This window comes from Sorex araneus, chromosome 5 (genome assembly GCF_027595985.1).
Source record: "Sorex araneus isolate mSorAra2 chromosome 5, mSorAra2.pri, whole genome shotgun sequence".
Taxonomy (NCBI): Eukaryota; Metazoa; Chordata; class Mammalia; order Eulipotyphla; family Soricidae; genus Sorex; species Sorex araneus.
In genome coordinates this window covers 66618417-66633181 of record NC_073306.1, presented here as the reverse complement: position 1 = coordinate 66633181, position 14765 = coordinate 66618417, and the positions used below count along the sequence as shown (strand labels likewise).

The 14765-nt window shown below is 39.0% G+C and overlaps 1 protein-coding gene across 1 annotated transcript in view; it reads right to left on the bottom strand.

The window, feature by feature from the left end:
* GIPC2 (GIPC PDZ domain containing family member 2) overlaps nucleotides 1-14765 on the bottom strand; it is a 108097-nt gene that overhangs the window by 57612 nt on the left and 35720 nt on the right. The window contains exons 2-3 of the mRNA XM_004603638.2: nucleotides 11643-11828; nucleotides 1626-1806 (exon numbers count right to left, since the gene is read on the bottom strand). Of these exons, the coding sequence (XP_004603695.2) occupies nucleotides 1626-1806; nucleotides 11643-11828 (367 nt within the window). The remainder of the gene's footprint in view (nucleotides 1-1625; nucleotides 1807-11642; nucleotides 11829-14765) is intronic.

Here is a 14765-nt window from a genome sequence, read left to right as displayed (position 1 = left end):
GCAATACAGATACTGAGAGGTCATCATGTTTGGTCCATTATCTACTTTCAGCATAGAAATGTAAACACTCCCCCTTCCTCCATGCAATGTGAACACTGATGCTAACAGGTATCACACAGAACTCTGATATTTGTGGCTCCTAGAATGGTCCTTTCAAAGAGTAGCACTATCATAAGCATCTATTCCTTTCACTTAGAACTACATATTATAATTCTGTATTTCTACTAAATTACTCTGAATCACTTAGAAGCAAAAACAATTTTTCAATTCATTTAGGCTAAGGTCTGCCACTTACTTGCTAAGAGACAGAACATAATTTCTTTACTCACTGAATTCTGCCACTATTTTCATTACCTACCCTGAGAAAAATAACCATGAGACACAAATTGTAAGAAATCCTATTTGGAAGGCCAGCAATCATTGGGCTCATGTGTAAGGAGCCCATTTCAATCTCCAGTACCATATACCATTCTCAGCTTGAAACTCTGCCAACTCTGGCAGCCCTGAAGACCCCCAAGTACTGCCAATGTGGCCCTGGTTGCCCTCAGCACTGATGGCCTTAGCAGTATTTGGGTCTGAGCACGGAACCATCCAGCCCAGTTGGTTGAGAATCACTAGGAACAGTGCCTAAAACTTTTGATAATTGCTTGGGAGGTACCACCACACTCTATTAAAAAGATCCTACTTTTTTTAATGCGCATAATCATATCCAGGCACCTATGCAACCCTTCGTCATCACAACACCATTTATAATAAATAATGAAAGGAAGGAATTTTAAAAAAAGAACCCTAGGGTCAATAGAGAGTAGAGCAGGTACAAGCACAGAACCAGAAGTAAGTTAGAACACAGCCAGATGTGGCCCAAACCCCAAACAAATAAAAAAATTCTATTTTCTGTGAGCAAAACAAAGAACATAGGGTGGTTGGGGTCCTGGTTGAGAAGGGGCAATCTAGAATGACTCTGCTGAAGACATTTTAACATCAATGAACACTAGGCTATTGTCTGACTTATTAAAGCGATGCTGGATACTGAGAGAGATACTGGCACATTTTCCTATAGATGAGAAGGCCCTGAAGGTTTGAACAACAGTTGGAACACAGCTGCTATGGCCAAAAACCAAGCAAGTACAGATGTCATACCAAAGGAGAAGTAATTTCACACCATCCCGTGCTGCCAAACTCAAAATGCTGATGGAGGAAAAGTATTGAAGGAAGTCTTTTAAATGGATTAGATAACTATTTTAAATACCAATTCTGTGTATAACTAAAGCTTTTCTGTTGAAGTTTCTGAAAGACTGTTATTACAGCTTTAGAAAGCTCAATCAAAATCGTTCAGCTCAATAAGATAAATGCAAGACAATGTGCTGTTCTTAGAGTTTGGAACAACCACATCAAAGTCACTAGACATCAGATGTCGTAATTCCAAATGTCTTTTTTTGGAAAATGTCCTTCTAGGCAATTTTTTCCTGCTTTGATAATTGTTTTTCTAATGAGTATGATGTCTTATCATTTTCTGCGTTCTTAACTGATAGACTAAAAGCACATGGCACTACATCACAGTGCTGATTTCCCTCAGAAAGATAAGCCCCGGAAGAACATTTCACACACACACAAGATCAACTTACCAAATGCCTTCCGAGGTTCTATTAACTTCAGGGTGAAGATTTCTTCTTTTTTTAATTGCTTTAACTTCCTAGCAACATCGTAATGACGCAATCCAACAGTACTTTCTCCATTTATGGATTCAATGTGATCCCCCACACAGATTGTTTTAACCGAATCAATGAGACTACCCTCTCTAATTCTCTGAAAGAAATAAAGGAAAATACACAATATTAAGCTGTGAAACATGACTTTTCGAGTTCTCACAACATCGTGTACAACATAGTGACATACAACAAAGTAATTTAATGGTTAAAGATGAAAGGTCAGCAACAACAACAAAAATACAATGATCTTACTTAGAATTTTTCCTGACATCTTCCAAAGTATACCCTCAAGACTGGGTGAGGTGCCGGACTCAGGGTCTCATAGTGTGTGTTGCTCTCCATGCTGAGTTCTAAGCCAAGTACTTTACATTCACCATCTCACTTAATTCTAATAGCGTCTATGAAAGTCTCAGGTCGAAAGAAAATTAAGGTTTGAAAATATCAAGTAATTCACCTAGTTCAACATGCAATGGTTCATTTACTTCTCAGTCCCCATTACTAAACTTTAAGACCCTTCGGTTCAGAGATAATCTTATTTATTGCCATACACCCTATGCTTTGCATGATACCTACAGAGAAAATTGCCCCAGCAGGGGCCAGGAAGACATACAGCAGGAAGAATGCTTGACTTGCAATTGGCCAACCCAGACACCCTGGCACCCCAGATGGTGCCCTGAGCACTACCAGTAGTAATCTGTGAGTGCAGAGCCAGGAGTCCAGCCCTGAACAGTGCTGGATGTGGAAGAAAAAAAAAAGGCGGAAGGAGAGGGGAAAGAAAGAAAGAAGGAAAAAGAAGCAAGATTGGGGCTGGAGCGATAGCACAGCGGGTAGGGCATTTGCCTTGCACGCGGCCGACCCGGGTTCGAATCCCAGCATCCCATCTGGTCCCCTGAGCACCGCCAGGGGTGATTCCTGAGTGCATGAGCCAGGAGTGACCCCTGTGCATGCCCGGGTGTGACCCAAAAAGAAAAAAAAAAGAAGCAAGATTAAATAAAAACCAAGAATGTAGTAAAACAAACAAATATTAAAGATTCCTTCAACTACATTTTTATTTGTTATAATATAAAAAATATAACTGAATTTTTCTTTAGTTTTTATCCTAACTCATCTTTTTTTATCTATTGGACCTTTGTGCTTTGACAACATCAAATTATAGTGCCTAGCTCATTTTAACTTTAAGGTCTTTTGTTACAATCTTATTAAAATAAACATGAGGCAGGGGATGTAGCTCAAGTATTTAGAAAACATGATTCGCAGTAAAGCCCTGGGTTCAATCCCTGGCACTGCATAGCCTCCTACACACTGCCAGTTGTAGTCCTGGAGACCCATGAATGCCGTGGGTGAGACCCCTCTAAAATTAGAAACTACATAAAGAAACATAGTAAAGAAATTTAAAATGGGTAATTGTAACATCCCTTGCGAACAGGCCTTCAGAGCAGTTTGCCAAGTGGGTAAGGGTGGGAGAACTGGAAGTAAATCCCACTGTTGGAGGGACACTGGCTCTCTGGTGGTGGCATGTGGTACTAGCACACTGTATGCCTGAAACACTGCTATAACAACATTGAACATCACAGTGCCCCAATTTTTGCAAGAAAAAAATAAAGTTTAAAGAAATACTATGAAAATATGTATGTATCTTACCATGAATTAAAAGTCCAAATAACAAAAGTAAGATCACCTGGCCCTGTGAGTTGCCATAGAGTTCACAGCAGAATGCCACACAGAAGAAAGAAATGCACCAGAAGTCGGATCAGGCAGCAAAGTGAGAGTCCAGGTGGGCAAGAGAAAATAAGTAATTATCAAGGGCAGTGGCAGATAAGGATCTAAGATGAAGAGACAGAAAAATCAATATAGAAAACTTGGAGAAAAGCACCACCTTCTGAATCTGAAGGTGAATCAGATATAGCAGCACATCGGGTGGTATTGATTATATGCTCTACGGGTCACCCTGTTAACTTCCTGAGTAAGATAAAGATGATGGGGCATCATCATCTTGAGAAAAGTTTCTGAAAGCAATACACTTTTGATAATCGGACCATAACTTGATAGAGATTAATAAAATTGCTAGGCATACTCAAGGCCATAAAGGACTAGAAAGAAAAAAGTATGAGGCGTTAATTTTACACTTAAATTTGCTGACGCACTTAATATCATACTCAAATTCTTAGAACTTTCACGTGGCTTTGGAGCTTGATACAACAAATGGCAAAGAAGATTAATTAAATATTTTGGAGACAGGGATGATGAGATAGTACAGTGGTTAAGGTGATTTGTCTTGCACACGGCAGACCCAAGTTTCATCCCCAGCACCCCATGTGATTCCCCCAAGCCCTGCCAGGAGTAATCCCTGAGTGCATACACAGGAGTAAGCCCTGAGAACTGCCAGTGTGGCAAAAAAAAAAAAAAAACCTAGCACTGTAGCACTGTCGTCCCATTGTTCATTGCTTTGCTCAAGCAGGCACCAGCAACGTCTCCATTGTGAGACTTGTTACTGGTTTTGGCATATCGAATATTCCACAGGTAACTTGCCAGGCTCTGCTGTGCAGGCGGGATACTCTCGGTAGCTTGCCAGGCTATCCAAGAGCAACAGAGGAATCGAACCCGGGTCGGCTGCATGCAAGGCAAACACCCTACCCGCTGTGCTATTGCTCCAGTCCCCCCCGCCAAAATAAATAAATAAATATTCGGAAGAGACAGAATTTCCATTACCCTTAGAAGTTCCCCATCCCATATATTTCTAAAGCTGTCTTCTAATCATTGAGTCCAACAGAGTTCTTGGGTGACCTCCCCTCTGCTCCTGGTCGTAAGCAACAGAGTCAAAGCTGTTTGAGCTGAATGCTTTTGTTGCAATTGTTAGCACCTTTAGCCTCTATGTATCTGATCCTCCAAAACATTGTCCTAACGTTCCTATACTAATAGCAAACATTTTTTTATTTATTTTATCATTTATAAAATAAATAAACTCACTATAACCTCATTCCATTAATGAATGAGGAAATCAAGCCACAGTTTATGATTTGGCTTGACTAAAATAATACAACCAACACACAATAGAACTCAGTTCTATTAAATCAAGATTTTACTCACAAACACTATATGACCCTAGTTATGAGAGTACCTAAAATATTTACCATCTAGGAGCCAGCTAGTTTAAAAGACTGAGTAAATGGTTTGCATGCAGGAAGTTCAGGGTCAATCCACAGTACTATAAAGCCCCCAAACAATGCCAGACATGATCTAAAAATAAATACCCCTATTTTTAAAAATCTATACATGGGGCTGAACAATAATACAATTGGTAGGGCACTTGCCTTGCACACAAACTACGTTTAATCCCCGGCATCCCATATGGTCCTCTGAGCACTGCCAGGAGTAATTCCTAAGTGCAGAGCCAAGAGTAAACCCTGAGAATATACATTTACATACATATATATGTATATATCATCTATCTCTTTATAGAAAATGTTTACCAATTTCAGTCTTAAATTATTCCAGAAATTTAGAGATTTTTAAAGTATATTCAGAAATTTCAAATTGTTTTTTATATTTTCTTATTGTTGTTATTATCCATATACTCTTGTTCCAAGAAATATTGAGACTTAGGTACTAAAATCATGAATTACTTTCATGAATCCTTACGTCTGCTGTGAAACAAAGCTTCATCTGAAGAGAATCAGGAAGTATCTCTAGGCAAGTAGAATCTTGCCTAGAGGCCAGGGGTCAGAAAAGAAAGCTTTATCTGAAGAGAATCAGGAAGTACTATTGAATACATTTCTCTGCCATTGTTCTCACCTCCTAACTATGCAATGATATAATTTTGCTATTATTATAAAAAGCATTAGCTATCAAACATGTAATATTTGTCATTACTTAGATCCAAATAAATGATTTATTTGATATGATTCAGAGGAGTTTAATGACTTGTCCATGGTGACATGCAAGCAAACAGCTGTTTGACCAAGAGTGAAAGGCTGACTGATTCTGCAGGCCATGCTCCCATGCTTCACAGTGCACGGCCTTCCTAAACATGGAATCCTGCCTCCTTACCATGGTCTGAATCCCTATTATACTATCCTCCTTCTTCAGATCACTGTTGAAAGCAAATAAGCACTTAAATCAGCAGCACAGGCACTAAAATCAAAACCATATAGAACAGATTAACACAGTCCCTGTGTAAAGGTAACAGACAAACTCTTGGAACATTCCACTTTTTATTCTGCTTATCTTGGCAAAAAGAAACGCTAGAAGGGTAAGCCAAAATTGATTAAATTGATTATGTCTAAAGAGTGGGAGAAATGAGTAATGGAATAGAAGGAATACAGGAATGAGTAATGGCTCTGATATAATAATAAGTGGTGTTTGATATAAATAATTTTTGAGTCAGGTTAATATTTTTCATGTTGTAAGCACTATCGTCCCATTGTTCATTGATCTGCTCGAGCGGGCACCAGTAACATCCATTGTGAGACTTGTTATTACTGTTTTTGGCATATCAAATATGCCATGGGTAGTTTGCCAGGCTCTGTCATGTGGCTGGGATGCTCTGGGTAGCTTGCTGGGCTCTCTGAGAGGGATGGAGGAATTGAACCCAGGTCGGCGGCATGCAAGGCAAACACCCTACCCTCTGTACTACCGCTCCAGTACAAACTCATGTTCAGAAAATAAAATTAAATCAACCAAAATTGAGAGGCAAAACTCAAACTCAATTCAAAGAGAAGCCACTGGATTCAATAGCATTTCAAATAAATAACAATTGCCTAGAGGCCAGAGGTCAGAAAAGAACTTATATTTAAGTCACTTTAACATATAATACTTTGATTTTATATATACACAACAGTGATGTATATATACACCTAAAGACAAAGGCATACACAAATATTAAACTCCTAATATTCTTATTTTACACTGTACTATCGATGTGGCAATTCTGAAATGATTTTATGTATATTCTATAAACAAATTAATAAATAGTCTAAGTTTGAAAGCAAACATTTTAACTGGAAAACCAGCATGGCCTCTTAGGACATATTTCAAAAAAATTAAGCAAAAAAAATAACTCTGGGAATGGATTATAAACCACTGAATAAAATAGACAACCATATAGTAAGTAAATAAGTGCACTTTTTTGATGATTCAAATGTTGTAATAAAGAATCTCCACTTTGCAATCCTTAGAGTAAAATTGGATTCAGATAAGACTAAACAGAATCAACAGATGCCAAGTTTTATGGTACAAGAAAACAGGATATTTTCATAATCACAGTATCTCCTCACAAAGTATTACAAAGAAAATAAAACTTTAAAGTTATAAGGCAGTGACTATCAGATAACACCTTAGATATGTGATGTTAATTAACCTCAAAAATTATCATAACATCAAAAATTAACATCATAAATAATAAGACAAGTTAACACAATGCACCTTCTGATGTGGTATACTGCTAAAACACAACATCATTTATCTAATTTTTCTGTACAAATACATGTCAGCATAAAGACACAGAAAATTCTAACATCTGCAATGGCTGAGAAACTGTGTTCTAAAATAAAGACAATTGAAAGGATATCATTGCTAGGTGAAATGCATAATCCTGGCATGGATCTATGCCAGAAAAAAATATGCTATACCAAACATTAGAATATTCGACACAAATGCAATATGAACAGTAAATTAGCTTAAAGTACTGCATCAATAATAAAAAAATCTGAATTTTATAATTGTACTGTAAATCAGTTTTATAAAATTTATTTATATGGACTAGAATGGTATTTATTTTTTATGTTAAAAATTATGGAAAAGCTTTATTATGATAGACAAAATGATATGATGGGAGATGTGTGTGCATGCATTTCATGTAGGTTTATATGTGCGTTTTATATATATATATATGCATTCTTTAAGTTAACCAAGAGAAAAAATGTTGCAGTATAATTTTGGTGGCTTATAACTGCTTTATTCCCAATTTCCAAAATAAGGATAAAAAACAGATATAACTAGGGTTATATCTGCATGGGCAGAGCCTGGCAAGCTACCCGTGGCATAGTTGATATGCCAAAAACAGTAATGATAGATGTCATTCCCTTGATTCTGAAAGAGCCTCCAATCATTGGGAAAGACAAGACGAGTAAGAAGAGGCTGCTAAAATCTCAGGGCTGGGAGGAATATAGACGTTACTGGTGCCCGCTTGAGTAAATCGATGAACAACAGGATGACAGTGATTCAGTGAAAATTGTACTATAAGTAAATATCTACATTCTTTTTTTTTTCTTTTTGGGTCACACCTGGCAATGCACAGGGGTTACTCCTGGCTCATGCACTCAGGAATTACTCCTGGTGGTGCTCAGGGGACCATATAGGATGCTGGGAATCGAACCCAGGTCGGCTGCATGCAAGGCAAATGCCCTACCTGATGTGCTATCACTCCAGCCCCTAAATATCTACATTCTTGCAACTACATTCTGAAGTATTAAAAGATAAATACTTTAATTTATTTAGTATTTAAAGTATTTATGCTATATTCATATGCAACATAAATATATGCAACATGTTGCATATGAATATGTTGCATATATTTATGCATATACGTATGCAACCCACCCTTTCAAATAGTTCAGAAAAAAATTATATACCAGATGTATAAACAAGAACAATAAAGCAAATATAGCAAGTGGGAAAATTTGGAGATTTGGGTTATAGGGTATTTTGGAACTTTTTTTGGTATTGTTACCTTTTCAGTAAATTTTCACTATCCCCCCATTTTTCAAAATTAGCATTAACTGTGTTCACAGCATTACTAGGAGCTATAAATATAAATATATAAATTAAAATTTAAAATATTTCTCATTTAAATTGAATTACATGTCGGCAGTTTAATTTATGTTCCACTTTCTCTTTGTCACCAGGCAGTCTCCAGAAGGCTAGTGGACAGCATTCAGAGACAGGCATGTTATCATAAAAGCACTTCTTTAAAAAAAAATAGAAGAAACAAAGGGAATATGGGAAGAAAGATAGAAAGAAAGGAAGGAAGGAAGGAAGGAAGGAAGGAAGGAAGGAAGGAAGGAAGGAAGGAAGGAAGGAAGGAAGGAAGGAAGGAAGGAAGGAAGGAAGAGAAAGAGAGAAAGAAAGATAGAGAAAGAGAAAGAAATAGAGAAAGGAAGAAAGAAAGAAAGAAAGAAAGAAAGAAAGAAAGAAAGAAAGAAAGAAAGAAAGAAAGAAAGAAAGAAAGAAAGAAAGAAAGAAAGAAAGAAAGAATTGGAGGGAGGAAGAAAGAAAGGAAGGAAGAAAAAAGAAAGAACACAAGTTTTGAATATCAGCAACTATGATCTAAAAACTCCACATATGGTTGCCAAACTTCCAAGCCCTTCCCTGCTGACATTAGAAGGGCATTGCTACATGTACTTCATGTCCTGAGCTTCCCCCAGATAATCCCACATGACTTTCCCAACTCACGGATTTTCCATTTGGTCACCCACTCAATCTTCAGCACAGTCATATCTTTTGCAGAGCTAAAAATAGCCATTCTATCAAGTGGGAAGTTAAATAAAGTACAATTTACAGTGACGAAGATAACTTCCCTAAAACCATTTTCTAAATCACAAGGTGCTAGTAATTCAAATAATCTGAAGAAAACAAAGGCATGAAATGTGCTCTGTTGCATGTATTTTATTCCTAAATCTTTGTTCAGGGTGTAGGAACACTCTCTAAAATGGAAGCTCCTGGATTCAGATCCTGATTTTGACCAGCTGCAAAATTCGGGCAAGCTATTGCCCGTTCTGGCTCTACATCAATCTCTGTAAAATACAGATTGAGAATAGCCCCTACACACAAATGAATATCACAGACATTATACAGACTAAAAGAAGCTGGAAACAGCAGAGTACAAATGATTTCATTTATCTGAAGGTCAAAAACAAGCAGTTATTGTGGCAGAGACCAAGTGATGGCTACCATTGGTGGGAGAAAAGAATTTCCTGCAAACAGGCACAAGAGAGCAGCATTCCTTCCCCAGGGTGGTGCTCATATGGACATTCAAAAAGGTGTATGTCAGAAATTTGTTACAACTCAACAAAAATAAAAAGAAAATGCAACCAACCAAGTAGAATTATAAGCTTTAAAGGACCAAAATATGCAAAGTGTCTAGTCTATGGTATTAGTTACTATTAGTTACCAAGATTACAATGACTTTTTTGGGTGCAATGACTCTTTTGGGTGGGGGGCGATGGGAGGGGGTGACTATTCTGCTTCTGGGCATTCTATTTGATTTTTCTGCTTCTACCCTTATGGCTCAGGAGACCCTATGTGGTGCTTGGGATTAAACCTGGGTTGGCCTCATGCAAAGAAAAGGTACCCTTTGTACTATCTCTCTAGTCCTATGATTACTGTTTACAAAAATGGAATTAGATGAATCTCCTTTTTACCTCAGTTCTGAAATTTTCCATGATATTTCAAACTTCCTTCTCTTGCCTTTGCATATCTATGTTGTTTTCTCTACATGTAAATGAAGGAATCAAATGTTTTTTTAAAAAATCCCTAAAAGCAATGTTCTAATATTGAAGGAGTATTCGATATTAATATTCTCCCCGCAATATCACTTAATCATTATTTGTACTGTTGTTGCAACGACAGGAGTTGCTCTTGACACCATCCTGGCTGTGATGCTTCCACATTATTTGGGGGAGGGGGGCAAGGTGGAGCCTCCTACATAGTGATCTGGGGGCCAAAGGTCACTCTTAGCAATATTTGTCCTGTTTGGTCTATGGTTAAATGTGAGGGCCCAAAAGCATGGCCCACAGTGCTAGAAAGCGCCAAGACCACTGCAGTAGTGCTTGGGAGACCATGGGGTACCAGGAGCAGGTGCTCTTACTTAAGTGCTATACTATCTCCCGGCCCCATCTCCCACATTTTTTTGTTGTGTATCTCATGGGGGATTGCACATCAGGCTGTCATGCTCCCACACTTGACTGTGGTGCTCACTAAGGCTTGCACTCCGTGAGTTGTGCAGCTTTTGTATGTTGAACCTGTGACTGTACACTTACAGGCTGGGCTATCCTGGCTGCTATGAGGGGCTACTCCTCTGGGCCACGAAGAGCATTTTTAAAGTTAAGAGGGAAACCAAAGTATGTATACTTGGAAATAACACTGTCAGTGAAACCTAGTACAAAAAATCATCATCCAGTGTTAATTCGCAATAGGTGAACTAGAGCTCATATGGATAATAAGTGGACACCGAATCTCGTTTTTCCTTTTTGATTAGTTCTAAATTCCAAGGAAAGTTTAAACTGAAAGGGAAAAGTTCTAAGTAAGGTATAACAAAATGATATCATTGAAATCTTTTTTTTCTTGGAATGATAGCCCAGCGGGTAGGGCTTGCACGCAGCTGACCCAGCTTCGATTCCTCCGCCCCTCTCAGAGAGCCCGGCAAGCTACTGAGAGTATCCTGCCCGCACGGCAAAGCCTGGCAAGCTACCTGTGGTGTATTCAGTATGCCAAAAATATATCGAATACGATATGTGAGTCTCACAATGGAGACGTTACTGGTGCCTGCTTGAGCAAATCAATGAGCAACGGGATGACAGTGATAGTGACAGTGAAGAGCCATATCTGGTGATGTAAAAGGGACCCTGTGGCTATTCCCTGAGTTCTAGGGTGGCGCAGTGCCTGGACTGGACAGTGATGAAGGCAGGACAGGACTCGGGGCCACCACAACCACATGTGATAATGCTGGGGAACAAACCCAGAACCTTGTACGTGCTCTACCACTTGAGCCAAATCTCTGGCCCCTGAAAGCATTTATTTTTTAAATAAAATATTGCTGAACCATTCCATCCCTACTGAACCCTACTGTCACTCTAAAATTTATCTTCAAACTTCTTTGACCTCGTAGAGTTTCCTAAATGTTACCCTCAAGTCACATAGTTCTAATTTAAAACTTACCTTTATAAAGGCACTGCCAGTACCATTATCCGTGATGGTAAGGCCAAGTGAATCCTCAGATTTATACACATTCACTTCTTTTTTAAGCCCTTTAACATGGGCAAATATGAAGTCTTCAAGACCTAATTGTGCTCCTAAGAGTTTTTCCATATCAACTTTAGGTGTGTTTAAAGTACAGTATAAGATCTGAAAAGAAAAAAGGAAAATATTCTGTCAGTTTCTGATTAGGAAAACATTCTGGCCATTAATATCATAAATATTTATCAAATAAAAGAATCCTCCATTTATGATGCAGAGTTACATCAGAAAATCTGTTGAATGATGGAATCTTGGGCATATTACTATACAGTAACATTAGATAAAAAGTATTGAGAAATTTCTATAGGCCAAGCTCAGTGCTAATTTACACTGATTTTGCATTGCAGTAATTGAGGTAAGTAAATAGAGAATAAGGTATTAAAATGAAACTGTCTAAAGTGAACCCTGAGGGGCTGGAGTGATAGCACAGCGGGTAGGGCGTTTGCCTTGCACGCGGCTGATGCAGGTTCGATTCCCAGCATCCCATATGGTCCCTGAGCACAGCCAGGGGTAATCCTGAGTGCAGAGCCAGGAGTGACCCCTGAGCATCGCTGGGTGTGACCCAAAAAGCAAAATAAATAAAAAATAAAGTGAACCCTGGCTGGAAAGATGGCTCACAGGATTACACATGTCTGGCATGCACACGCCTCAGAATCGACTTCCAGAATCAAATGACCCTCTGAGCACCACTGGGGGGTGGACCGCAGCGTAGCTGGACAGAGTATCACAGAGAATGGACGCAAGGCCTCTGAACACTGTTTGGATGATCAAAAAAATTAAGACAAATTTATTTATTATTTATTTATTTATTTATTTTGCTTTTGGAGTCACACCCAGCAATGCACAGGGGTTACTCCTGGCTATGCACTCAGAAATTACCCCTGGCGGTGCTCGGGGGACCATATGGGATGCTGGGAAACAACCCGGGTTGGCCGCATGCAAGGCAAATGCCCTACCTGATGTGCTATGCTCCAGCCCCAAATTTTAAATAAAAGAGGGGTTGGAGAGACAGCACGGGGCAGGGAGGTGGGGGGGAGTAAGGTGTTTCCCTTGCTTACAGCCAGACCTCATTTTATCCAGTACTACATAGGGTTCCCCAGTCACCGCTATAAGTGACCTATGATCACAGGTCAGAGATAGCCCCGAAGCACCAGAGTGCCCCCATATATATGCGAAGGTGTATGCTGTGCATGCTGAAGTATCAATTCAAATGCTGGCATCACAAACACCCTCAAATATGACCCCAAAGCCAAAAGAAAATAAGCACTGTGGAAATCTGATTCAAAAAATGTCCCCTAGCAAATGGTAACTATCACCCCCAATTCAATATCATTTGATGATCATAACTAGTTACTTTTTAAAAAATAAAATAAAATGAACTTTAAAAGACATCCAGTTTCTAATGTTCTATGAAGGATCAGAGGATCATTTGGAGAGGTTGAGACAACTTGCTCAAATTCACGCCATAGCAAAAAATAAATGTAAAAGAAACTGGTATGGTAGGAAGCTGTAGAGCTTTTAAAGGAACATACTTCTTATTCACCAAGTCTTTATTTGATAGGATAAACTTACTAAAATATGAAATATTAAAAGAACAGCACAGAATTATCTCTCATATTCAAGATATAATAAAACATAATATCGGAATAACAAATATCCACAGGAAGCATGCCTCTTGGGGGGTAGCAGGGGAAGTGCACAGAGAAAGGACCACTACAACATGAAGAGGGAAGTGTTCAACTGGGAGGAAGAGAGAGTGTTGAAAGGTAATAAAGTGTTATGCATGAAACTGTTCTGACAACAGTGCTGTAAACCAGTGTCAAAACTATTTTAAAAAAAAACCTCTCATAGAGGCAAGCTGGTAGGTGGCAGTGAGATGGGGGTGGGGGCAATTGGAGGAGAGAGAAGAACACTGGTGTTTGGGTTGGTAGTGAAACACTATATTTCTGAAACCCAATCATTAATAACTTTGTAATTCATGTATTCACAGAAAAAAATCACTGTCACAGTCATCCGGTTGCTCATCAATTTGTTCGAGCAGGCACCAGTAACGTCTGTCATTGTGAGACTTATTGTTACTGTTTTTGGCATATTGGATATACCACGGGTAGCTTGCCAGACTCTGCCATGCGGGCATAATACTCTTGGTAGCTTGCCAGGCTCTCCGAGAAGGGCGGGGGATTCGAACATGGGTCTACCTCATGAAAGGCGAACGCCCTACTGCTGTGCTATCACTCCAGCCCTCAGAAAAAAATAGCTAAGAGAAACTGTTTATTCATTACTAAGTTTGTTTACAGAGAGCTAACCCTTCTACAAGCTTTGCTTCAACCCTCACTTTCAATCCTCACCCTGAGTCCTGAATTTTTATAACACTCCTGATTCCCACTGGCAGCTGATCCGGCTCAATCCCTGGTATCACATGGGATCCCCTGAGCACACCAAGATTTTAGTAAGTTTATCCTATCTAATATATATATATATATATACATATATATATGTGTGTGTGTGTGTGTATAACACACATGTGTATTATATATTATTATATATTTAAATATTTTATATTATATATAGTCCATAAATAATAAAGGGTCAAGGCTCTTTTAATAAAATTTATTTGTAAAAATAGCCCATCAGTAGAGAGTGGAGAGATAGTACAGTGGATAAGGCACTTTGCATGCTGTAGACCCGGATTTACTCTCTAGCACCCCTTTTGGTCCCCTGAACACTTGGAGGAGTGATTCCTTAGTTCAGAGCCAAGAGTAAGCTCTGAACGCTGCTGGGTGTGGCTCAAAAACAAAAATAGCCTGGAGGCAGGATTTGACCTGGTTTGCTAAGGTTACCTTAGATTGCTTTAACCCTCTGTCACTGTCACTGTCATCCTGTTGCTCATTGATTTGTTCGAGCGGGCACCAGTAACGTCTCTCATTGTGAGACTTATTGTAACTGTTTTTGGCATATCCAATACGCCACAGGGAGCTTGCCAGGCTCTGCCTCGCGGGCACAATACTCTTGGTAGCTTGCCAGGCTCTCTGAGAGGGGCGGAGG